The sequence below is a fragment of the Camelus ferus genome, chromosome 34 (assembly GCF_009834535.1).
Source record: "Camelus ferus isolate YT-003-E chromosome 34, BCGSAC_Cfer_1.0, whole genome shotgun sequence".
Taxonomy (NCBI): Eukaryota; Metazoa; Chordata; class Mammalia; order Artiodactyla; family Camelidae; genus Camelus; species Camelus ferus.
This window is the reverse complement of record NC_045729.1, coordinates 1,046,811-1,073,125: the sequence shown is the minus strand read 5'-3', so window position 1 is coordinate 1,073,125 and position 26,315 is coordinate 1,046,811. Positions and strand designations below refer to the sequence as shown.

Sequence of the window (26,315 nt, the reverse complement as noted above, 5' to 3'; positions counted from 1 at the left end):
TTTTTCCTCACTACTAGCTATATTGGTGGTGGTACGGGATACAGCTGTTGAGCAAGGTCAGATAACTGGAGATTCAAATGAGTAGCCCATCCGTGAGTTTATAATCTTATTTTTGACCATACTCCTCCCTATGACATTGATGCAAATATGAACATAGAAATTTTTCTGATCATGATTTTATTTGCACAATACAGATTCCATCTTGCTCGTTAGACCTAAGCTGATGTCAAGTAAGGTAAAAATATAAGACATAAATACAATTGAATTTTATGTAATTGCTCAGATCAAAAGCATGAATTTCATTATTTATAAAGGCTGTTTGGAAAGATTCATTGTATCACTTTATTGTTTTTTTGTACTTCATTGAGATAAATTTTAGCAATGCCCTTCCTGAGCTGCCACGTGCCAAAACAATCCTATTCTTAAGGGAGAAGACACTGACCTTGCTTTTTTACTTTTCTGTAGTTGTATCAAAGTCTATGCATTGCTGTTTAAATACATATGTTTACTTCCTATCCTGAATATGGATTAATATATAAAATTTTATATAAATACGGAGAGTATTTCCAGGTATTAAGTAAACCATGTAGAGTACTTTCTACCTCGTTTTCAAAATACTCTCACTCATTGTTTGGCCCTTCCCTGGCCCCCCCTAGCTAAAATTTTAACCCCTGTCTCACCCCTGAAATCTCTTTATTTCCTCATCCCTGCTTTGTTTTTTTCTCATTGGTTACAGTCTGGTCTACTATGTATTTAAGCCTTCATTTGTTTTTTTTTTCCTGTCTTTTACACTGCTGCATCCCCGTGCCTCTCGCACAGCATAGCAGGCCTTCAGTAGTACTGTTGAATGAACCCCTGCTCCATCACCACATTTCCTTTTTACTTTGTTTGAAACTTAGAATGGAGGGAGGGTATAGCTCAGTGGCAGAGTGCATGCTTAGCATGCACCAGGTCCTGGGTTCAATCCTCAGTACCTCCATTAAGATAGATAGATAGATAGATAGATAGATAGATAGATAGATAGATAGATAGATAGATAGATGAATTATTTTTAAAACTAAAATAATACTTGGAATGTATGCCATCTAGAGACCAGCATCCTGAAATGAGGCTCCATCTTGGTATTGACAAATCAGCTGCCAAATGGATTGAGCACTGCTTACCTATCGACTTATGACTGATTGTGTTTCCCACCCTCTAGTGGAGAGAAGCCTTTTGATTCCTGCAAACCCTTAAGGACATTTGGGTGGCCGAGGCTGAGAAGTGGAGGGGGACTCCCTGCGCAGAGTGAGGGGCTATCACACTGACACCTCTCTTCCCATGTCCTTGTAAATCCCTCGTAAGGCACGCGTGGTGAGGCTGCTGGGACTTCAGGATCCATTATGGAATTTGAGTTCAACTTGAAAACTCTTATTCTGGATCATTAGTTCTCAACTGGAGATCATTTTGCAGGCCTGCTGCGCCCCCTCGCTGGCTGTGTCTGGGACGTGCGGCTGGCTTCTGACGGTTGCAGGCTAGGTCTGCAGCGCAGCGTCCTCCGGGGCACAGGCCAGCCCCGCAGCTGCCCCCCAACAGAGAAATATCCAACCTGAAATGTCAGTAGTCTGAGAAACTCTGATCTGGATCGTAAAAATAGCTTGTAATTAAGTTTTATTAGTTTCTCATGTGGAGTGCTAATAATATCATAGCTACAGTTTATTTCAGTGATTTTTAAAAGGAGAGAATAATAAATACCTTTATTAGTGGTGACTGTGCTCTAGCAACATCAAGTTTATGTTTTTGTGTTTATTAATTACAAGTAAGTAAATCCTAAGGATGTAATGTGCAGCATAGTGACTATAGCCAATAATACTATGTTGTATATTTGAAAGTTGCTAAGAGAGATCTTAAAAGTTCTCATCACAAGAAAAAATATGTATAACTGTGTGTTGACGGATGTGAACTAGAGTTACCATGGTGATCATTTCGCAATGTATACAAATATCAAGTCAGCATGTTGTACCCCTGAAACTAATACCGTGTTATATGTCAATTGTATCTCTTTTTAAAATTACCAACAGGTAAATATTTTTGAAGAATTATATTTTTTAAAAGGATAAAAGAGTTAAATTTTATATTAGATAAGCTTGCATCTGAATCTAAGCCTAAGGTACAGCTTTTGAAATGGATTCCTTCTATAGTTAGAGCTAGTTTGTCCTCAGAAAATATCCCTAAAGGAAACAGTGGTTTATTCACTTCACACCAATCCTACCGGTCAAGCAAACAAATTACTGAACAACTCCAATATAAGTCTTTCTTCCTGCTGACCACTTTTAATATTGGCCAATTTCCTGCCATGCTAGATAGACAGAAGTCAGAAGAACTTCCTAGCAATTAAAGGTAATTGTCCTTTTTCTCTTGGGAGCTTTGATCCATGACATTCTCCATAGTTAACTGTTTTGATAAAGCCCCACATACTGTCACTTCTCAATCATTAAACCTTAATGTTTAAAAAAAGTTTCATGAACTTTGAAAGCCACATTATTGTTCAAATAATTTAGTAAATATACTCTGTTTACTCAGTTGAGTAATTCATCACATCTGCCTTAAGTAAATAATTCTATGTGTAATGTTTCATTCTTAAAGTGTAATGTGTTACAAATTTATAATGCGTTAATATATAGCCGGCTCTTGTTTTTCATAGTAAGTAAAATAAGAGCAATTGAAATCTCCTGGTAATCCCCAAATTTCAACTGATGTAAAGAAACAAAGTGTTGCTTGCTAGCGATTCCAGTTCTACAAGGGTCAAGCCAATGGCTATCGCCTTCGCCCACCAACTATGTACCCTGAGGGGAATTCAGTGGAGAAAACCAGAGAGCACTCCTTGCTTCGGATGCACCATCCCCTGCAGAGTTCAGATGGCTATCTAAGGAAGAATTTCAATGACCCCAGGTTCTTGAATCTTCCCTACATAGAAAAGCACTAAAATCATTAACTTGCAATGTCTGTTCTTTGTGGTTAGCAGTAATCTTTTTATGCTTAACTACATGTTTTTTTCCAGTTAAAAAAAAAAAAGTTTCTCTCTATCCTGACTCCTCCCTTGCCTCTTTGGAACAGTTCTTCAGAGCCATCGGAGAGGCTGTCTCCCTGGCTATAGTTCTCAGTAAAGTCCCCGGATAAAACTTAATGCACAACTCTTCTGTTGTGCGTTTTTCTTTCATTTGACAGTGGCAATTAGTTTCTTTTTCATTCCCAATCATTATTTTGCATACTTGGAAATTTTTGAATAATCAATTTTTTGTTCTGGTTACCGTCTGTAAGATTTCCTGCAATAGAGCCCATTTTACTTAGAGTCAGCTAGATGTCTTCAGCTGAGCACGTCCACAACTCGACTACCAATCTTCTCTACAGAAACTGCTTTATTTGTTGTGTCAGTTACTGCCAATTCCATCCTGCCGGCTGTTCGGGCCAAAAGCCTGAGTCAGTCTCGATCCCTCTCTCTTTCATACCTCACATTTAATCTAGCAGGGAAACTTCTTTTTAAAATATACCTGAAGTCTCACTAGTTTTCACTGCCTCCCTCTAAGCACTGTCGTATACACAGTAACCTCCTAACTCCTCCCGGTTTCTGCCCTGCTCCCACCCTGCTTGCCTCCTTCTCAACTGCAGCCAGCGTGGTGCTGTTGGGATTTAAGCCATGTCACATCGTCCTCAGCTCAGAACTCTAGGGGAACTTCCCCCTTCACTCAAAAGTCAAATTCCTTACAGTACTCCACCGGTCTGCATTATCCACCGGTGTGCATTATCATCCCTCCCTCTGACCTCAATACCTGCTCTGCCCGCCCGCCGGCCGCTTTGGCTCCCGTCACATCGCCCTCCGCTGGCCTCCAGCTTTCACTCAACCTGACTGAGAGCTCTTCCCCAAGTAACTCCCTTCACTGCTTTCATTCTTGTTCAGATCTGCACTTCTCAAAGAGGCCCCCTTTGAACACCTTACTTAATACTGCAGTCTGCCCTTCCCCCCCACTCCCTACACTCCAGATCCCTTCTATCTTGTTTTTTTAGCCCCTCTCCCCTTTTTTCTCCCAGCATTTAATACCTTCTGATACATGGTTTACTTATTTTTTTGTTTCTTATCTTTCCCTTTATTCATTAACGTGGTTAAGTGCATAGAACTTAATTGGTATTCAATAAATATTTGTTGGATCCATGAGAAAGTAAACATTAAAAAAAAAACCTGTGTAGATATTTAAGAATTTCTCTAGGATATGTATATTCTGCATATATATATATATATATATATATATATATATATATATATATATATATATATATGTATTTCCTAATGGTTGCATTACTTTATACTCCCTCTCAAAAATGTGTAAGTTCGCATCACTTCATAGCCTCAGTGACACTTCGTATTGTTAGATTTTGAAATTTTCGTTAATCTGATGGGGCTGAAGGAGTATCATATTGTGGACTTAATTTGCATTTCTCCAGTTACTGGTGAGATTGAACCCTATTTTTTCTGTTGACATCCTTTGGGCTGCAGGGGGAAGAAGTACTACGTTGAGTTTTAGGTATAATGACCTGGAGGTGCTGATAGGACACCTAGAAGGTGTCCAGAAAGCATTTGGAAATCAGATGTAAAAGGAAAATCAGAAATGATGAGGGAGACAAGAATCATTTTCACTCATCAGTTATCTTTTCAACAAAGTACGCGCTGTCTTCCTCGAAGACAGTGGTTTTGACACTTTGGCCATTCCTGACCCTCGAGATTTTTGTCTTATGCATGTAGTATTTGTGTTCTTTTATTCAAATGTATAGTAAACCAGTAAATGTACACGTTGGGTTGTCTCCCTTGCTAAAACAGAAGCCTCCTCTCTGCTTCTAAAGTAACCGTGTACTTGATGCTCAGCTTTATCAGCATCTTTAAACTGTCTCCCTGTTAGAATATGAGCTCCTTGCTGACGTGTTAATTAATTAGTTCCTTCAGGTATTCTACGAATTTGCCAAGCACTGTGCAGGAAGTTACTGTGAATATGGTTGTGGTCAAAACAAACATTCCTTACCCTCACAGGACTCCAGCCTTGTTTCAGAGAAACCTTTATGTCTATAGTGTATTTAATACTTTCATGGCTGGTCTATTATTTAATACTACTTATTACTGCTTATCATGATAATTTATTGTAAGCACTGTAGAGAAGATACACAGTGCTGTGAAACATTTTAATAAGAGAGGCATAATTGAGATGGGAAGTCAGGAGAGTCATCTCTGAGAGACTGACTGGCTGGTAACAGACTATTTTATTTCCATCCTTCAATCAACAGTGTCTGAAATAATAATAGTAAATAAGGATATAGTAAAAGAAAATAACAATGATAAAGAAGGAACGTTCACTGAGTAAACTCTAGATTAGCTGGAGGAATTATTTTATAACAGCCTTTACACACAGAATTGTAAAGAACATGTTAACTTCCTTCTTTGAATATTCTAGTTAGGAATATTGAAATTATTCCAAATGTTAAAACTTTTTTTTTTAGTGGGTTATTGTCCTGGTTTACTGTTTTGGTATATGGTTGTCCTACACAGGAAATTTTTCCTTAAAATTAACAAATATCACACTTGTATAAGGCCCTTTCTTTCCCATGGATACTAAATTAACCTCCCCCAACCCCAAGTATATCTTGGAACATAGTATCATTTTCACTTTAAAAAAGCATGTCATTTTTTTTTAACTGGAATTTTCTTCTTGTCTGTGTTGAAAAGGAAAAATGTACATTGTTACACCTGTAGCTCTTTGTGAGATTTTTTTCCGTCTCTCTGTAAGAATTGATAACTGGCACAGAAATGGTGAAATCTAGGCCAGTGAGCATCCGGCGACTGTCAGCGAGCTGAGCTTATTACAGAAGAGACGAGATTACTGAAATCCAGGGTACCCGGCTCTGAGAAAATGGAGCATGTAATTAGAAGAAGACGTGATTCGTCATCCTTTTTCCAGAAGATAGGAGAAGGGTTTAAAAAAAAAAATGAGATGATTCTTTGGATTTGTTTACAACTGGTGATAGAATATATAACGTGTAGGTATTTTTCTTCTACCCAGAATGTTAATCGAAGAGAAAAATGATACTAGTTTTCAAAATTGAAGTGATTCTTGTATTGGTTAAGCACTTATGTTTTCTCATCTATGGAATTTCTCATCCATTAGAGGAAATCTGTAGATTTTTTAGTATTTTGGAAATGATCTGTTCCTATTCTATTGAGTGGAGGACTTAATAGTCAGCAAATGACTTGGGGTATATTAATACCAGTCAGCTACTGAACTTCTGTAACCCCCTTCTGCAGATTTACAGTGAGGAACAGAGGTAATAACCAGGTGGGGGGCGGGGCAGAGTGTCAGTACCAGGCGTAACATGGGATCAGCCTTGTTGCTCCAGGCCCCTCACTTAAGATCTAAGCCTTCACAGACATAGGAGGCAAGTAACGATACGTACCTCCGAGGACTGCAAAGGAAACGTTTCATCTGTGATCAAAAGAGATGAGGTGCTTCTGTTAAATGGGAGGGTGCGATAGTAATACAACGTTATACTACTGTTGTTTGTTGTTTTGTTGGCTTTTATGTCTAACCTACTAGCTCTGAATTCTGGTATGTCTGTTATCTCTCTGTTATTAGAAAGTCTTTTGTAGCAAGCAGTGCCTCTCTAGGAATTAGTTTCAAATTTATCACTTGCTTTTTTCTGTTTAGGTAGGTAACTACTGTGTTATCGCTAACAGAGTTTGGCATGCTGCAGCCATGCATATGGATCCATAGATGTTTAGTGAAGCCATGTTTTAAATCACTTAGAATTGAAAGTACCACGTGAATCTTGGAGATGGGATTTCCACAGGACACAGAGAAAATGTCCAAGATAGATAAAAGTCCCTTGGTTAAAGTTCAGTACAAATGTGACAGACCCCTTTACAAAAGTTTGGTGATGCGAGAAAGACTTTTACACGCAGGGCACCAGAATATTTTTTTTGTTAAGGAACAAATATCAGTGAAATGCTGAATTCTATTAATTCTTTTTCTACAGTGCCTCCAAAGCCATTTCATCTGCAGAATTCACCTTCGTCCAACATACACCAAACCCCCAGGCATAAAGCTTTATCTAGTGCAAAACCAAGGATGGAGGAAGTTAAACCTGCCTCTGCTTCTTGTGTCTCAAAAGAAAAACCCAGTAAGGTATCAGATCTCATCAGTCGCTTTGAAGGAGGCAGGTAAGAGCTAACTTACACTGGGAGAAGGCAGAAGGGAGAAGAAAACTGGTTTTTGAAAAATACGATAGTTATAGATATGAAAATTAAAAAATATATAGTGTTTTACTCCATTAGTTTGGTAGAGCTCTAGAAAGAGTGACTTTCTTAAATGCTAATTTTGCCCTAATATGAATTGTCATTTATTACATATTACCATCGCCCATTACTGTGGCCCAGCCCTCTCATCACACATGTGCTGTGCAGATCCCTGGATGTGCTCTGTCTGGCTTCCTCTGTATATGTCACTCTGTCTGCATGTTATCACCCCTTGGAGTCACTCTGGTGATCGATAGGTACCTGGGTTGGAAAGGCAAGAGCTTGTCCCTGCCTCTTTGTTTCTCGCTCTTTGTGCTTGAATATAACTTCTGTGGGCCTGTCCTGTGTCTTCTTTAGGACCCATTTTATTTAACGCGGGTCTTCTGTGTCCATTCAGTCCGTTTACCCCTCTCCCCGTATCCTAGGTTTTGTGAAGAGAGACAGGCAACAGCAAAATTCATGCTAAATTTCAGTTTGTATTTATTAGATGCAATGTTATATTCTTTAGTCCTAATGTTTCACAAAAGGTAGGTGAAACGTATGTTTCTCACTTAAAGATAAAAAGCAAACTTACCGAAGTTGCTCTTCTATACATGACCCTCAATTGTTTCTTCATAGAATTCTCGTCACTGACTTAAATACAATTTTTAAATTTTTTCATCAGAAGGATTTTATTTTCATGTGTCACCAAAAGTCTGTATATAATTAAACCACATACATAACTTTACTTTCATCCTTGAAGCCAAATGTTTCCATTCATTCTAGCATGGTACTTGGGGATGGGTTTCCCAATGGGTGATTTCATTATTTGCAGAATAAGGAATTATTTATGTACTGGATCATAGCTTGGAAATACTTTAAAATCTTCTGGAAATTGTGACCAGCTACACCACTGCAGTGTCCCTCCTTTATGAGACTATATTTAGGAACAAGTTCTGGTGAAAAGTAGTTCAGAAGCCTGACTTCATTTTTCATTCTTTAGTCCATTATGGGAACCTGAGTCATACATCTGTCAACTTCAGCATTTCCTCTGAAGTAGGATTTTTAATACCTTTGCTACGTTAAATGATAGTCATCTTTACTAGAATGATTTATTTCCACTTAAATTTTTTTTTATTTCTCATGGCAAGTTGATTCAGGTGGCACATGTTTGCAGATTCCCAGGGCCATCTCCAGTGACTGCATGATGTAACGAGGGGCTGAGCCCTGACCCCTATGCATAGTGCACACCCGAGCCTGGGTCCTAAGATGTGGGGGTGGCTTTGGGAAGCCCTGAATGGATCAGTATTCCAAAGACTGAGTCCTCTGATCCTCACCATTTTGGTAACCTCCTCTCCATACACAAAATGTACAGTTTTCCTACCTGTTAATACCAGTTTTCTTTTACTCTTTCAGAGTTAACAGATTGCAAGTCATTTTCTGATGCAGAGTTTGAAGGTTGGATCTAAGGAGGGGTGTGCTGTAAATGTGTGACATTTTAAGCAAACTTGTTCTAAGTGCAGATAGGATGTAAATGTGAGCATTTGGGCCAGTCTGGTAAAGGGATGTTACTTGCGGCAGAATCCACTGCCAACTTGAAAAATAATTATATGTTTTTAATGCGGTATTTCCTGTAGGAGCAGGCCCTGAAGAGTGTTTGAATGGGTTAGTGTTGCGTTGGGTCTGTAGGACATTAATGGGAAATGTGTATTTCCTGTTGTGATGTCTGTGTGCCTACAGTGTAGCTGTAGGGTTTTGCCCCAGTTGATACAGCCTGATCGAGCACTTTGTGGAGCAGAGGGAGATTTGGCAGGCTCTGAGTTACTACAGTAATTTGACAGAAAGAACCAATGTCTGTTGCAGTGGAGTTACAGAAGACCATTACCATACGGCACTGTTAAAACCTAACCATGTGTCACAGTTTACTCTTTGCAATAATCTAAGTAACTCTGTTTTATCAAGAGTGATTTGGAGGATGTATTTGAAGCAAGTGAATTTTGTGTATTTATTTTTTACTGTGGTTTCTTATTCCTTTTTTTTTTTTTTTTTTTTTGAGAGTAAGAGAAACTAGTATCTTTGACCTATGACAGACTTCAGGATTTTAGAGAGAAGTAAATAACATTTTCCCACAAAACTGAACGTTGTTTTTTTCCCCAGGACCCTGCAAGGCCAACTGTTTCTCCTCATGGTTTGTCACCCACAGGAATCTGCTCCGTATTGATTCAGCCACTGCTTTCACTAACCTCCCCCCCACCCCGCTACGCATTGCCCCTGGGTGCACTTACTACAGGAAACCCCTGCTTCTCATCCAAAGCGGCCTTTTCCCCAGATCCAAAAGTAAGCCCAACGTTTGGTTCAGAGAATCTGCTGAGCATCTTTCCACTGTATTGTTGGACACGGATGTGGCCAGGGAAAGGAGGACAGTTTCATTTAAATCTTCAAGGGCTTTCGGGGAAATCAGGCCTAAAATATACTCTCCTAGAAGTCAGATATCAGGAGTCAGATACAGTGTGAGATTTACTTATACTGACACCCTCCAACTTTTATATGACATTTTCCCCTACCTTCCCTTCCCTTCCGGTGGTGGTGAACTTCACGGTGCCCTTCCCCGTCCTTTATTACTTTCTCACGGTCAGTCATCATTCCCTGCGCATTCTGCAGTCCAGACCAGCAGTGTCTGGGAGGAGTGCAGTGAAGGGGGTGAGGGTGCATCTCAGCCCTGCCCATGGACCTTGCCGCTGTGCCTCCCCCCCGCACCCCTCAGGAGCCCTCACCCCGTGACCGCTGCCCATGCTGAGGAAGATGCCAGCCCTGGACTTTCCTCCCGCGTTTCGTGTGCAGCCTGATCACCTGCTCCTCACTCCATCTTTCCCATTCCAGTGTATTATAATGTGGGGTTAAGACCATGGGGTTTAGAGTCAGACTTCTTGGTGTGAACACTGGCTTTAGCATTGTTAGCTGTGTGACATTGGCCACTTTATGTAAGTTTCTAAGCCTCAATTTCTCTGTATAAGGGGGGGTCCTTTAGTTTGGAATTACTATGAGTGTGAAACAAGATCATCAGTGTAAAGGCTTAGCGTAGCTTCTGGCACTTAGTGTTAGCTGCCATTGCTGAATTACTGTCATCACCGCCATTCATTATTTATTGTTCGCAGAGTATTTATTGAGCACTGTCACATTTCAAGCTCTGTGCTGAGAGGTGGGGATAAAGCGGAGAAGACCGGCATGTTCTGTACCATCAGAGAGTATTAGTCTGTTTTAATTTTTCCCCTCATCGGGTCATAAGAATCTCTTCAAGACTGCAGCCCAGAGTTCTGTGTCTCCTCCCTGGAACCCTACATTCAAGTACTATATAAATACTTCCTTAGGAGCATTGTTCCATTTTGGCAGTTAAATTCCTTTGTACTATTAGGAGTATATATGATGTCAGGTAATAACAAGGATTTTAAAGAAAAATGGGATAGAATCTTGTAGACTATGATCAGGATGCTAGATTGAGTGTTTGGGGAAGCCCTCAGAGTTTGACCTCTGTGCCCAACTTAAAAAAGAACAGATTGGAGGGGATCAGCATGGAAGCAGAGAGAGCAGTTAGGAGGCTGTGGCCACACATGTAACAAAGCTTTTGAGAAATGTGTTCTGCTTTCCAAACAAAAATAACCTTTGGTTTCTAACCTGTTCATAAATTGAGGGCTGACTATACTTGTTTTTAAAATTTTTAAGAAAGTAAAAATCTTGAGAAAAGACGGCTTTATTAAATATATTTTTCACATCTAAGTCTTTACTAATTAGCCATATTGATAAGCAGCCCAAGGAAATATTCCCAGACCTGTAGGTAAAGCTCAGGCTTAGCATCTGTATGTAAATGTTTATCTGATTGTGAAGTGCATCCCAGAATACTAAGAACTGCTCTGGAATATTCTCATCCATGTCTCTAAAGCCAACAGAGGGAAAACAATGTCTTCACTAAATATCCCTAAACAGCTGGCATAAATTTGTTTTTATTCTAGAACTTGTCCATGCCAACATTTTCATACTTCCTTTGTGTTTTATCTTTTAGCCCATTATCAAATTACAGTGATTTGAAAAAAGATCCTGCTGTGAACCTCAATGTTCCTAGAACCCCAGGAAGGCACGGATTGACAACCACACCTCAGCAAAAGCTCCTCTCCCAGCGCTCACCCCGGAAGCAGGGACATAATCCAGATCAAGCTCAGGGTGTACAGACTCGTGTGGCTAACGGCATAATAGCAGCACAAAACCAGATGGAATGTGAAGAGGATAAAGCAGCCGCTCTCAGCGCAGAAACTCCTATTCAAACTTCGGAACCCTCGCCCGATACCAGCTTAGTGAATGGAGAAAGAGAAGAAACAACCACGGGACCTGCATCACCCACGGCAAATCACTGCGATGGAAATGCTGATGACAGGACCCCGGGTGTCGGCCCAGCGCTCCCCCTGGGAGAAGGAAGGGCAGACGCAGAAACCAAGGTGCAAGAGAGGGAAAACAGAGAGAGTCCCCAGGAGCTGGACCAGCTGGACCAGCACCATGAGATGAAGGTAAAGGAGGGAGCACTGCCTCTGCCACTGTGGTTTGAAAACTCTATTTCATAGCACCCTGTAACGAGCAAGATAACACACGGGACACGTTCTTGGATCAAAGGTGCAGTATAAGCATTGTCAGAGTTCCCTGGAATGGAAAGCTGGTTACATTTCTGAAGATAAGAAAAAATTGCCTGTTATTTAGTCTCTTTTCGATTATAAATAACAGTCTGTGTAGGAGAGTTGAGAATTGAAAATTGGTCCGTTATAAGAAAATGTGTAAGTGACAAATCCAAGTCCTAAACACAGTGAGGATTTTTTATGGTGCTGTGTCTTAATTGGCATTAACACAGGCAGGAATGAAAAAAAGGCTGAAGCTAGAATGTTAGAGTAGAAAATGATCAACTGGCGTGGACAGAACTTCAAAGTGAAATCTGTCCTATGGTTCCGTTTACGGTGATCCTGAAAAAAAATCACAAATAGCCAAGGAGCCAGTGGTCTTTTTTCTTCTAGTTAGTGAATTAATTTTAAATGCCGACTCTCAAGCAGAGAAAGTTTAAATAAGGAAGTGGGTGGGAGAAAGTGAGTCATACTTGGTAACATTATCTGAAACAGTAAGGAAACAGGACTTTTGCAGAGTGACTCTCTTTGCATCTTCATATAGTAGTGGATGTTAGCGTCTCTGAGCTTGAATCGTGGTGAACAGAAGAGAAGTTTAGAACCAAGGAACTCAAGACTCACATCTGTCCTTTTACAGTTGGGATGATGCCCCCAGCAAGTATTTATGAAACAGTATTCTTATTAAGGGAAATACTTTCATTGGTGCTGATGCCTGTGGTTGCTGGGTGCCTCCTCTTTTTACCCCTGTTGTGTATTATTATATACACATTTTCTTAAATGGGTCTTACGTGGTTTGGCAGAGACTTGATAGGGCTTTCCTGTTAAGCTAGTGAAATGCAGAATGGTACAGCTCTCTTTCTCCTAAATGGGCGTTTAAGCAGTGGTTGGCACGTGCTGTATGTGGGAAGAAAAAGGAAATTTTCTCTGCAGAGCTACTGATCCAAACCCCACGTGTCTCTCATCTGAGAAGGAGTATTAGGATTTAATTTCTACTGGGTGACAAAGTGTTTGCCTTTGCTGCTCTGATGCTGTTACATTGCCTTTCCTTGTTCCCAAATGCAAAGGTAAATGTGAACAGTGTTAAGATGGTAAATTTTATGTTGTCTGTTTTACCGCAATTAAAAACAAAAAGTAAACTTAAAAAAATCAAGAAGTTAGTAATGTACAGTGGACCAAACTATTGGAACCAGGAAATCTTGATTCTACTTCTGGTTTGTCCACTAACCAGCAGTGTGATGTTGAACAAATCATTTAAACTCCTTAATTAAAGGATGCTAAAATTCTTTAAAAAATGTAAATGGAGTCTGATCTTAAGGCCCTTTTTAGTGATAATAACATAGTAATTCTATGCTGTTATATGTAGGTATATTCCTTTGTTAGCATAGCCCTTCAGATCACCAGGTGTTTCTCACGCTGTCTAATGTGCTGAACTTCTAAGACTTCCTGGAATATTTTGAGTTTCACTATGTAGACAGCTGAAAAAAGTTACTTCAATCTTTATATAACTCACTATAGAGATTTACATCAGAATAGTCATAGTAAGTTCCGTTTAAGCCAGAATTAAATCTAATGGGCATTTCCTAAATTGCCTACCAGAGCTGGGGGCTGGAAAGTAGGCGTAGAACAGAATTGCAAAGATGGTTGTAGAAAGTAGACACATATTAAAGTATATCCTGAACAGTCATTATTAATGATTGAGTACTGGCTTGAAAATAATCTGTTTGTGTAATTGTTTCTCTGATTACCTGACGTATTTTGATCAAGGATCTCTTTCAGTGGTGAATGCAGAATATTGTTATTTTTGCCATGTAAGAGATACAGAAGACCTACCTCACTGCAATTATTGACTCTGCTATGCCTTAGCAAAGCAGCACTTTGCCAGTGTTTAAACGTTTTGCACCACCAGTGATCTAGAATATAGCCAGACACCTCAAAGTAAGCAGATGTTCTTTAAGAACCTCAGAATCGAAGAAAAATTTTAGCACCTTATGATGCCTTTTGGTCTCAACCGCAGAGTGTTAACAGTATCTTTAAATTAAGGCTAATCAGGTATTACAGCAGATTACAAGATTGAAATCTACTAAAAGGAAGGTGTTATCATAAGGAAACATACTAAAGCCCATAAATTACAGGAAAGTTAGGGACCAGGGACTATCATAGTGTGCATGCATGTGTCCGCTCAGGCATGGGTACTCCAGGGCATCAGGGGATAACAATTACTGTTTGGCATGACAAATTTGGGTTATCATAAGTAGCTTAAACTTAATTAGGAGACTCATGTAAATGGGTCAAAATGGATTAGAATGAATTTCACTAAAAATAGTTGTCTTTTCTCAGATTTGTAGGTGTCAGTGGTTAAGCTTTAGCAGAGATGCACTGACGTGGACTGCTGCACACACTGATTATGCCATGGAAATGAAAACCTCTGCGCAGTTTTTATGAGCCTTTTTAATATCTAGGTTATATTTAATGAGTTGCACTGGTAGATTTTTTTCTGAGATTGATTCAGAGTATTTCCTTCTGCATTTCATACAGCAAGCTAAATATAAGTGTATGGATGTGCACTTTTTAAGACTAACATTTATATAAGTAACAAATCTGTTACTGGCAACATAAGCTTGAAGTAGCAATGTGTTAAAACTCTAACAATAACAGCTTTATCAAGAATATAAAAGAAACAGATTTTTCTAACAGTTAATCTTTCATTTCATCAAAAATGAAAGCAATTATGTAAAGAAGTGGGGGGAATAGATGATGGTGTTGTCCACAATGTAGAGATTTATAGAAACAAATATTTTATATATTTTTTTAAAACGTAAATGTTTGTTTCCTGCTTATTTGTGGCTTTTTCATTGCCATTTTACTTATATTTTTATGTAAGTCTTGAGGGTTTACTACTTTTGAACATACTCAAAAATTAAGAAACATAATCATCTCCTAGGGAAAAGAATGACAGATGATCACATTCAGAAGTAAACTGCAAGTAAATTACAGACAGAAAACCAGTGCTGTAATCCAAGTTAACTCACTGTTCCTCTTTTCCCTTCAATTTCTCCTCACTAATTGTGATTCTTAAAATTGTTGATTAATTTTATAGGGTGTAACATGAGTTATCAAAGTTTCCTGGGAGTCGAAACATAATGCTTACCTTGGTTATCCAATTCTTATGATGGACTACAAGTTCTTTTTTAAGATAAAGCTTTAAATCTCTTTGGTTCACTTCTTGAAAAGTAAGGGGACCCCTGTTGAGTTCTTGTTAGATTTGAGGGCAAATAGTAAATTACTCCTTCATTATTTCTTCTTTTGCCAAATCAGCTTTAATTCCAAGAAGGTGAAAGGCAACACAAGGAAAGAATTTATCCAGTTTTCACTAGTCAGTCTTTCATTGTTGCTAATATCATAATGAAAGCTCCAAGTGAGGTTGTAGGTGTTTTAAAATGATGTGTAGGGTAATGGAAAAGTTTCCGCACTAACCACGTGGATAGTTCATGAAAGTATTGAGGATGGCTTTTCTTTATGGGGAACCCAGAACTTCTTTATGTTGTGGTGACTCTGTTTAGTATGTTAGAAAGATACAAGAAAGAGAAATGAGAAAAAGTGAACTCCAGAGAGACTATATGTGAGAAAACTAACCATCGTTCACTCAAAAAATTCAGTGTGCAGGCTCACTCTCCTAGGTTCTGGAAGCAGAAATGAACAAGACAAGCCTTCCCCATAGTTTCAGTCTCCAGAGGAGAAAAAGGCGTCAGCAAATCACGCTGTTGTGGTGCAGTCTGTCCTTGGGAAACACAGATGAGGAAACAGCTGTCGTGGAGGAGGGCTGGTGAGGGGCAGGCTGCTGAAAAGCAGCGGAATTGGGCTTGAAGGAAGAGTGGGCGGTGCTGGTGGTCCAGAATAGACGGGAAAAGGGAGGTGGGGAAGAGGAATGCATCTGGGCTGAGGGCAAGTGTGAGCAGCAGAAATAAGAGGGTGGCTGCCATGTTTAGGGGTTTTCTGGCCTCATAATAGAGGCTAGAAGGGCTAGAGAAATGAGTGTGGGGGTAGAAGGGGCTTAAAAAGAAAATGGAAGCAAAAGACAAAAGTTCAGTGGGTTTGTGTGCCTAGATCGTGTTTTTTTCTCTTGAAAGCAATGGAAACTTTTTTAAAAGATTTTTTTTAAGTCTTAATAAAAAATGAATAATCCTCATAGAAAATCAAGAAAGTGCAACAAAACCTAAAGAATACAAAATCACTCCTGGCTCTGCCCCCAGAGAGAACTGCTTTGATACAAACATTCCAGCTTGTTTTTCTCAGCTGATTTTTTTTTTAAAAAAAACATTTTCAGTAGCATAATGTATGGTCAGTCTGCATCCTGTTTTGTAGGATTAAACGTAGGTATTTTCCCATGTTATTTCAAACTTTCCATAAGCTTAACACTGCCTTGGCCTCAGAGGCACTTAATTAAAGCATGGAAGTGACATGATTATACATCCGTGGGTTTTAGAAAAATGAGTCAGATAAAAGGAAAAGCAGACGCAGCAGGGTCTATGGTTAGTGAGCAACTGCAGTGGTCCCGGTGTGAGAGGGTGAGGTCCTGGGACAAGGGAGAGAGGTCTCTGGGGCCGTGTCAGGTGTCAGGAGTGAGTCATGTACAGCTCCTAGCTTGGCTCAGGTAGCAGCTGGTGTTCCATTTACCAAACTGTAAGGGAACAGGACAGTATATTTGGAGGGAGAAAAAAATTAATTGGATTTAGACACATGAATTTAAAGGACTACTGAGATATCCAGGTAAAGATATCTAAAACAAAAATGGAATATTCTAGAGACATTATGGGCTATTGATTAAGGATGAAGGCTTTCAATATTAAAAGAGATGAGTTCAGATCTCAGTGCCATCTCTTCCCAGCTAGGCGACCCCAGACACGGCAGGCACTTTAATAGAACCCTGTCAGCCTCGGTTTCCTGACATGGAGATGGCAGACAGGAAGAAGAGCAGTTGTGTTTGGAATGAGGGGAGGGAGTTAGAGTTGCTGACCAGGTGACCTTTGTATTGCTCAGTTTATGGCATTTGCAAGACATCCATTTGGAGATATTAGGCAGGTGAAATTAAGGTGTGATTAATATTGCCAAAATAGAATGTGTAGGAGCAGGAAGAGAGCCGAGGACTGAGCCCTAGCGAATACAAGCATAATCAGAAGGGGAACACGGTGATGTGTCTGAGACGAGAAAGGAGAAGAGAGACCAGTGTCGTGAGAGCCACTGGGCTTAAGAGGGTGGGGGTGGGGAGCTTATGAAGATGGTCACCATTTAGAAGGTGGAACCAGTTAACCTTGGACATTATATAGCAAACTATCTCAGTAAAGCTGGATGCTCGCATTAAACTGAATCTATTATATTGCACATATGCTGTGTACAAGGCACTGCAGTGAATTCAAAGAGGAAACTAGCAGTTGAGAAAGAGGATTAAGATAAATAAATGACTGTTACTCATCATGAGGTAAAGGGGAAAAGAGCAAGCTCAAAGATGGAGCCGCGGTCTGGAGGATGAGGTCTGGCTGAGGATGAATTTCCTGTTGGTAGCAGAAATGGAGGAGTCGGGCAGAGAGTCTGGAAGTTGCTGAGTGAGTGAGATACGGGGAGACTGCCCTGTAGAGAGGGTTGGTGCAGGGTGTGTTAGTTTGACCCCCAAGAGGCCAGTGGACTATCCTCAAGGTTGGGGGGGGGGGCTTTGAATTTGAGGACAGTGGAGAAGATTAGCTCTTGTGGTGCCTTGTGACCAAGATTCTGAGGGCCCAGGTCAAAGACAGTGGGACCAGCCAGCAGCCTCTCCAGCATTACTCAGTGGCCTGGAAGCCAAGAAAGAGAAGGAGCAAACTTGGAGTGGGACCAGCAATTCAGCAGTGCCGACAGGACAACAGGGTAACAGAATCGGAGACTGGGTTTAACAGAGTGTTGATATGAACCAGGAAATTTGGCAAAGTCAGGTGCTTGGAGGTCACAGTGTACACAAAGATCCCATTTAGTGTGGGTGTGAGAGAAATGGAAAGGTCAGATCTTGAAGACACAGTGGTTGTTTTATGGGGCTTAAAAAAAAAACAAAACAAAACAGAGAGTAACGCACCATAACCTGGTGGTCAGGAGGACAGACTCAAGAGCCAGACCCTGTGGGTTTGAATCCCGCCTCAGCTGCTGACAGCTGTGTGGCCTCAAGCAGGTCACTTAAAACCTTTCTGTGTCTCCGTTTCCTCATCTGTAACACGTAGGGAGTGTTACCTACCTCATAACATTGTCACAAGGCATGGATCATTTAATAGTCACCAAGTGCTTAGAACAGTGCCTTGAAACAATCTGAGCTGTGTTTCTCTTAAATAAAACATAAAATAAAATCTTATTTCCTCATTTGTAAACCTAGATAAACTCATAACCCTTAATAGACCAAAATTCAACATATCTTGCCTGTTGAAGATCCCAGCACCTCTCTCTCAGTTCTGATTTAAACTGAGGCCTCCCCTGCAGCGCAGAGAGAAATTTGCATGCCTCGTGCCATTTAACTTGGGTTTTTTTTTTTTATGTTTTGTTTGTTTCTCCTGCCTGAAGACCATAGGCTGTTACCATGTAAGGCACTCACTAATGTGTACAGGGTTTTAGCTCCAGAGAATTAGCATCAGAAATATTTGTAAGTGACCTAATTACTTTGATACGCTGCCTAGGCTTGGGAAAGATGAATTCAGCTATTGACTGTGGGTGTATATTACATTTTCTTGGTGTCTGATCTTTCATTTCTGCTAAAGCCAAAGGACAGCTTAGTCTAATATATACTGAACTGGATAAAAGAGCAAAGTTCTGTCTTTGCTGCGACTTCTGTCTGACCTTGTGCAAGTAATCAAATTGATCTTTTGGATGCGAGCTTGAATTCTCCCTCCTCCCCACCCTCTATCAAAAGGATGCAATTTAAATCGTCATATTAAAAGTTCTCACTCTCCTATTCTCCTCTTCTGAATAAGATAAATAGTAAAGAGGGCATAGATTGGACAGTTTTTGGTGCTGGTCATTCGGGCTTGGATTTGACTCCCGAAGCTTCCTGTGATTCCTGGCAGTGATCTCCACTGCTCTGTCTTCCAGCTCACTGACCCGCTCTTCTGAATCACTTAGTCTGCTGCTTACTCCTTCCAGTGTATTTTTCATTTCAGTTGCTGTGTTCTTCATCTCGGTTTGGTGGTTCTTTGTAGTTTCTAACTCTGTTAAAAACTTGTAACTTCCCACCGTGTGTATCCAGTTTCCTCCTGAGTTCTTTGATCATGTTTACCATCGTTACGCTGCACACTTTCTTGGGTAGACTGCCTGTGTCCGCTTCGCTGAGTTCTTCTTCTGGGGCTTTTGTCTCGTTCTTTCATCTTAAGTGTATTCCTTTGCCGCCTCGTTTTGTCTAAGTTGCTGTTTGTGTTTTTATGGATGTGGTAGGTTACTTGGGTTTCTCGACCTTGGAGAAGTGGCCCTCTGTCAGAGACGTCCTTTGCGTCCCAGCAGTGCACTGCCCTCTCGTCGCCCAAGCTACACATGCTTTAGGGGTCCACCCTGAGAGGCCACATGGGTCCTTCTGTTGTGGGGAGCCATCTATGTGGGCCATCTGGCAGGCCCCTGGGCTGGTTGGTCGCCAGGCCCTGCCTTGTGCACATGCTGCTGCTGGCTGCTGTTAGCAGAGCCTGGTCACAAGGTTGTGAAATCCTAGGGGCCCCCAGGGCTATTGCTGGCTCACTGATGGGTGGAGTCAGGATCCTGAAGACTCTGGCTTTAGTGCCGGGTCTGCTGGCAGGCAGAGCTGGTTACTGGAGTCTAGCTGCGGGGCCCAGGCATCCCAGAGCTCATTTCAGATTGTTGCCAGGCAAGAGCGTGGGGTGGCTGTTGGTTCCTGACGCAGCTGGGCATCCCTAAGGTTGCGCTGGCCTGCTAGTGGGCAGGGCTGGGGCCCAGCTGGTCCTGCACTGCTGGATTGTACTTTTCTGGCTTCTGGTGTCTTTCCCCTGGTGGATGAGGCTTGGTTTGGCCTGCTGGTGGGCTAAGCCATGTCTCAGGGTGACCCCAGAGGAGGCTGTGGGCTCTTGAGTCTTTAGGCAGCTTGTCTGCTGATGGGGGAGGCTGTGTCCCTGCCCGGTTAGCTATTTTGCCTGAGGTGTCCCGCCCTGTCCTCTGCAGGCTGTTGGGTGGGGCCAGGTCTGGGAGCTAATTGTCCAGGATGTCAGCAGCCACAGCAGCAGTGTTCTCGCAGCTGAATGTCCCCCACTATGTCCACCACCAGTGCCGGGGCCCCCAGCCTCTCCAGGAGACTGTCCAAGACCAGCAGGTAGGCCCGATCACGCTCCTGTTCAATTACTTCTTTTTCCCGGTGTCCCAGCGCGAGTGAGAGTTTGTGTGCGCCATTTAAGAATGAAGCCTCTTTTTCCCTCCAGTCCTTGGGGCCCCTGCAATTTAGCGCCTCTGGCTTTCAAAGGCAACTGCCCTGGGATCTTGTATTTCTGGTGCTAGACCCCCGGGCTGGGACGCCAGGCGCGGGGCTCAGAACTCTCACTCCCGTGGGCGACACCCTGCAGTATAGTTTTTCTCCCATTTGTGGGTTGCCCCGCCGAGGGGTATGGGATTTGATTGTTATCGCAAGTCCACCCCTCCTGATCTCGATGTGTTTCCTTCTTTATGTCCCTACCTGTAGAAGATCCTGCCTGGTGGGTTCCAGTATTTTTTTATCGGTGGTAGTTCTGCAGATCATTGTGATTTTGGTGCACTTGTGAGAGGAGATGGGTTCAGGATCTCTCCACCCCGCCATCTTGGCCGCCATCTCCCTGGTGTTCTCTTTTTCTTGGAATGTGAACCCGGTAGTAAATTTCTTGTTGATTACAAATCTCCCCTGGAAACCGCACGACCTTACTTACGGGTGTTATTACATGATCTTAACTGGACATAAAATCTGTGTTTTGTTCCCATACCTTCTCATTTTCTTGTTCCCGTATCCAGAGGGGGTTCTCTTAGTTAAAAGGCTGTAGCAGAATAAGAACTTTGTTTCCACAGACCTGGACTGAGTCCTGGCTCAGACGCTGACCAGCTGTGTGGCTTTGGGCAGATTACCCAGCCTCACTGAGACACAGCTTCCTCATCTATATAAGTAGGGGATAATGCTGCCTGCTTCACGGGATTATTGAGAGGATTTCATTAGGTGATTTAGGTGAAGCACGTAGAACTGTGCCAACATACAGTAAGTACTCAATAAACAGGGAAAGTTGTCCCTGTCTCTCACTTGTAACGTCCCTTGATTACTCTGCTCAGTATAGTGAGAAAGAATGCTGAAAGTAAGGTGTCCAACACAAGTCAAAGATTTCAGGACCAATTATGTGACATTTAAATATCATTGTGATCTAATTTTAAGTTATCACCTGGAGCCACATTGAAGACTGATGTCTGGAATTACATTAAAAATGACATATCAATATTTTGATACATCTCATGAATTATGGTCCAAAATTAAGTACTTATTTCTAAGTTGACTCATCTCGTTATGAGAGAATGGACTTCAGGGAATGCAGATATGTATGCCAATACAAAGCCACATCTTCCTTCTCCATGGAAGACTATGAAGGACAGATTTGGACTGAAATGCCCTAGGACCAAGAAATATGCCTTCTGGTCCTATAAAATCCTGATAATTTTTATACACATTGTTTTAAATATAACATACGGACCATGTTATAAATATACATATGGAAAAGGCTGTAAGAACCTTTATTAGTTTTGAGTCAGTGTTTTTATTTTTTTATTTTTTTAACTTTTTTTATTGACTTAGAGTCATTTTACAATGTTATGTCAATTTCCAGTGTAGAGCACAATTTTTCAGTTATACATGAACATACATATATTCATTGTCACATTTTTTTCGCTGTGAGCAACCACGAGATCTTGTATATGTTTCCCTGTGCTGTACAGTATAATCTTGTTTATCTGTTCTGCATATATGCCTGTCAGTATCTACAGATTTAGAGCTCCCACTCTGTCCCTTCCCACCCCCAACCCTTGGCAACCACAAGTTTGTATTCTGTGTCTATGATTCTGTTTGTTTTGTGTTTATGTTCTTTTTTTTTTTTTAGATTCCACATATGAGCGATCTCATGTGATATTTTTCTTTCTCTTTCTGGCTTACTTCACTTAGAGTAACATTCTCCAGGGACATCCATGTTGCTGCAAATGGCGTTATGTTGTTGTTTTTTATGGCTGAATAGTATTCTGTTGTATAAATATACCACATCTTCTTTATCCAGTCATCTGTTGATGGACATTTAGGCTGTTTCCATGTCTTGGCTACTGTAAATAGTGCTGCTATGAACATTGGGGTGCAGGTGGAGTCAGTGTTTTTAGAAAGAAATAACCTTCCTGCTTAAAATGAACCCACATGAGAACATGTGATTATAAAGCATATATCAATATCTGATTCATTTTTTAAATAGTTTAAGACTTTGCCCTGAAAGCATCTTTCAGGAAACTAATTGCTCATTGGCATTTATGAAACTCTTTTCAAAATATGTACTCTCCTGCTTGGTGGTGTTGAGACATGTGGCAGGGCGTATAGTACTAAGATTCCAAAGAGTGACCTGCGTATCCAGGTAGTGAACCCTGAGCTGGTCTTTGTCCCCGCTCTTGCCATATGGAAGAGTCATGCCAAAGGGGCTGAAAAGAGCTGCAGGGGCATGGTGACCATCTGCAAGGAGGGAGGCAGAACTGATAACTGCAGCACAGTGTGAGCCGGTGGGTACACTGGCTAATAACGAGGCTGACCCTAACCCTAGTGAGTATGGAGCAGGTCTCTACAAAACGGTTACTGGAGATGTGAAGGTACGCAGTAATAGCCTAGAAATGCATTAAGCTGAAAGACAGAGGAAAGTAAATTGTAGAGTCTGTTACTGTAAGAGGAGTGTATCTTACTTTTTCAGTTCTGGTAGGTTAGATATACTCTCATTTTTTTTGTTTGTTTTTGTGTTTGTGTGTATATATATATATATATATAATTGAAGTATAGTCAGTTTATAATATGTCAACAGCACAGTGCTTCATACATATACATATATTCATTTTCATCTCTAATATATTTTTGAGGCAAAACAAAAATACTCTGAGAACAGCTTTCAATATAGTATGTATTTGCAAGTAAAAAAAAAAACCAATCCCTTTACTTTATAGAAGAATAGCAAAATAAGATACTTTTTTAATAGCATATTTATAATTATTTTGAAAAGTCAAGTCTGTGTATTAGGTTCCAAAAGAAGCAAATGGGATTACTCATCAAACTAGTATTATGTAACCATTATTGTTTTCCAAAGAATCACAAGAATAAGTGATTTCTTAGTAAACTGCTTTAAAAAAAAAAAAATCAGTCTGCAGCCCCAACGTACCAGCAGTTCTAAAACGACTTTGTCCATCATTTAAGCGTAAGTCTGATATAGTAGAGCCTCGTACATGAAGACAGATCACATGTTTCTCCCTAAATGTGCTCATAGATAAGTTTCAGAAACAATTTTTTTTTAAAGTTGGAAACCATCATATTATTACTTCAAATATGACTGAATTTTTTATACCTGATAATTATTACTAAAATTACTGAAAAGTCTGTTTTAAGTAGAATTTGTGTTGGAAAAATAATCAACGTGTAAGTTAAAATGCACGTTTCATTTTTGAGTGGATAGTTAGCATTTTGTTAGTCTGGTCCCTTGTGGGCACGCAATACAGTCTAGTTTGGGGTGGGGGTTGTTTTGAACAATTTTACGTGGTCTGTTAGAAGTGGTGCGTGCTCCGGGGGAGGAGGGCTGTGACTTGAGTTGGAGTTTGTTTTCGAGGACGGTGAGGACTATCATTCACATTCTTTGGCTAGTGGCCATCTGCCGGGTCATCACTGAGGAATCCTCCCTAGTCCAGACACCTACCCTCTATGTCTTCTTTTTTTCTTTCTTTCTTTTTTTAAAACTTTTCTTGGGGGGAAGGGAAGTAATTAGGTTTATTTATTTGTTTGTTTTTGAAGGAGGTACTGGGGATTGAACCCAGGAACTCATGCATGCTAAGCATGTGCTCTAGCACTTTGGGCTATACCTCCCCAACACACACACCTCTTCTGAAGGCACCTTAGAGCCCATGCCTGGTCCTCAAAGGGCTTGGGTGGGCATCTGGGGTCTGCTGGGCCAGACAGCACTCCTGGTGCCCCCACGGCCTGGGAATTAGGGCAGTACAGTCGACTTTTTTTGTTGCAGAGGGGTTAGAGTGACAGCCAACTATTTGCTGAAAAGTTGCCTAAAGTCGCATCCTCTCCTACACGCTTAGACTCTAATTCAGTGGCTTTCTAACTGTGTGGACTTGGGCAGGTTCCCAGGCCTCTTTGAGTCTTGGAACTTTGTTTTCTTTGTATGTGCGCTGCAGTTAAATAGGAACCATACTGGCTCTATTTCATAGAGTTGTTGTAAGGACCAGTCTGTGTGGAATACTTACAGCAGCCTGGCACACAGCGAGCCATGAGTGAGTGAGTGTTAGCTGTTCTAATTACGGAGATACTATTATTGCTGTGATTAACCTGAAGAAAGGCCCCATGAGTCCGCGATTTCCTCACTTCCACCACAAAGTCCCTGGTAACTTGTCACAAACCTTTTATGTGAGGGATTAAACCACCTATCAGCAAGTCTAGTTTCGCTTAGCTTTGTGTTGGCTTTGGCAAGTTCAGGGACCAAATATCAGAAGACCATCTGCGTCGAAGGAACATAACTTTTACTAATAACTGCTGGCGTCCCTTTGTATTTTGCAAATTATGACCAGGATACCCACAATTTGCCATGTTCAGCCAAAGTATGATTTGCAGTCAGCAAAAGACTGTTTTTTATAAGCTTCCTATTCAAGATCCGGTAGGATGTGGAAGATCTCAGGGGGGACTTCATTGCACAGCAATGGGCAGTATGACCTGCTGGTTAATGAATTCTCTGACTGATAAAAGATGTATTATTTTATCACAGCACAAATTCTGCTGGGTTGTTTTTTCCTTTAAAGATATTTGTAAGAACTAGAATTAGGACAGACAAAAGAATATAGTGGGTTAACAAGATGTAGGGGGAGGGTATAGCCCAGTGGTAGAGTGCCTGCCTAGCATGCACAGGGTCCTGGGTTCAATCCCCAGTACCTCCATTTAAAAAAACAGGTAAACCTAATTACCTCCCAGCACCAAAAAAAAAAAAAAAAACCCAAGATGTATATCACCACTTTTAGAATAAAATGAAGGACTTGAAAGGAGCAAACTGCTGATACTGATAACAACAAGGATGTATCTCAGATGCATTTTGATAAGTGAAACAAGCAAGACTCAAAAGGCACGTACTATGTGATTACATTCATGTGACATTCGGGAACAGGCCAGATCAGCGATTACTAGGAGCTGGCGGTGGGAGAGGAGTGGGCGTGGCTGCAGAGACTTAAGAAAAGTTTCGATGGAAATGTTGTGAGTCCTGATGGTGGTGGTGGTGACGTGATTATAAGCATTTGTCCAAACTCCTAGAAGTATTCACCAGAAAGGTGAATCTTACTATTTGTAAGTTACGTCTCCATATTAAAAAACCAAAACACGTGACTTGTAGTTAGTGCAGGTCAGTATTTCTTCTGAGCACGTGGAACAGCAGATCACTTTTTTTGAAATGTTGGCAGCTTTCTTACGTATCTACTTATACTTTATTATAGCTTTGAAAGTCACATTTTTAGATTTTAAGTACTTCTCCATAAATAGTAATTGTCTAAAAATTACTTGAAAGGTTCTCAATTTCATGGAATATACTGCATATGTTTCTTAGTATTTAAGTTTCCTATGTTAGTCAGGATGCTACAGATAATACCAATATTATTTAACCTCACTTAAACAATAAGGAAGTTTATTGGCTTTATCTCTGTACTTATGAGATGGCTGCTCATAGCATTCAAACCTGCATGGACCCTAATTAAATGGAATCACAAAGAGAGATCACTTTTTCCATGGTTCTTCCTTAAGAGTAGGGGGCCTCCTTTTCCAGAGCTGCCAGTGCATGCTCCTTCAGCTCTCATTTCTCATGGGCTCCCGAACCAACTGCTGTGTGCTCTTAATTGCTACACCATTCAGGACCCCCCTTTTGACCTATGGATAAGGTCAGTTTCTGCAAAGGAAAGGCTACATAGTAGGGTAGACATGCTAACCAAGTGTGGGTACCATTGAGAGATGGGAGTAAATGATGCCAGGCAGGCAAGCACCAATACAAGTACTTTAAGTTTAATAAGTTAAACCAAAACCTTGACTAATTGTGGAATTTGGTTACTACGTAGTTCTTCTTTCAGTATTTCTGAGCCCACAAATT

General features: G+C 40.8%; 1 protein-coding gene across 8 annotated transcripts in view; it reads left to right on the top strand.

Moving 5' to 3' along the window:
* FGD4 (FYVE, RhoGEF and PH domain containing 4) overlaps positions 1–26,315 on the top strand; it is a 168,808-nt gene that overhangs the window by 107,583 nt on the left and 34,910 nt on the right. For 7 of the 8 annotated variants that reach the window (XM_032472990.1, XM_032472991.1, XM_032472989.1 and 4 more), the window contains 2 exons: positions 7,054–7,237; positions 11,349–11,847. In XM_032472990.1, coding sequence (XP_032328881.1) covers positions 7,054–7,237; positions 11,349–11,847 — 683 coding nt within the window. Of the gene's footprint in view, positions 1–7,053; positions 7,238–8,473; positions 9,629–11,348; positions 11,848–26,315 lie in introns of those variants that run through there. The other variant, XM_032472995.1, reaches the window with a different exon arrangement.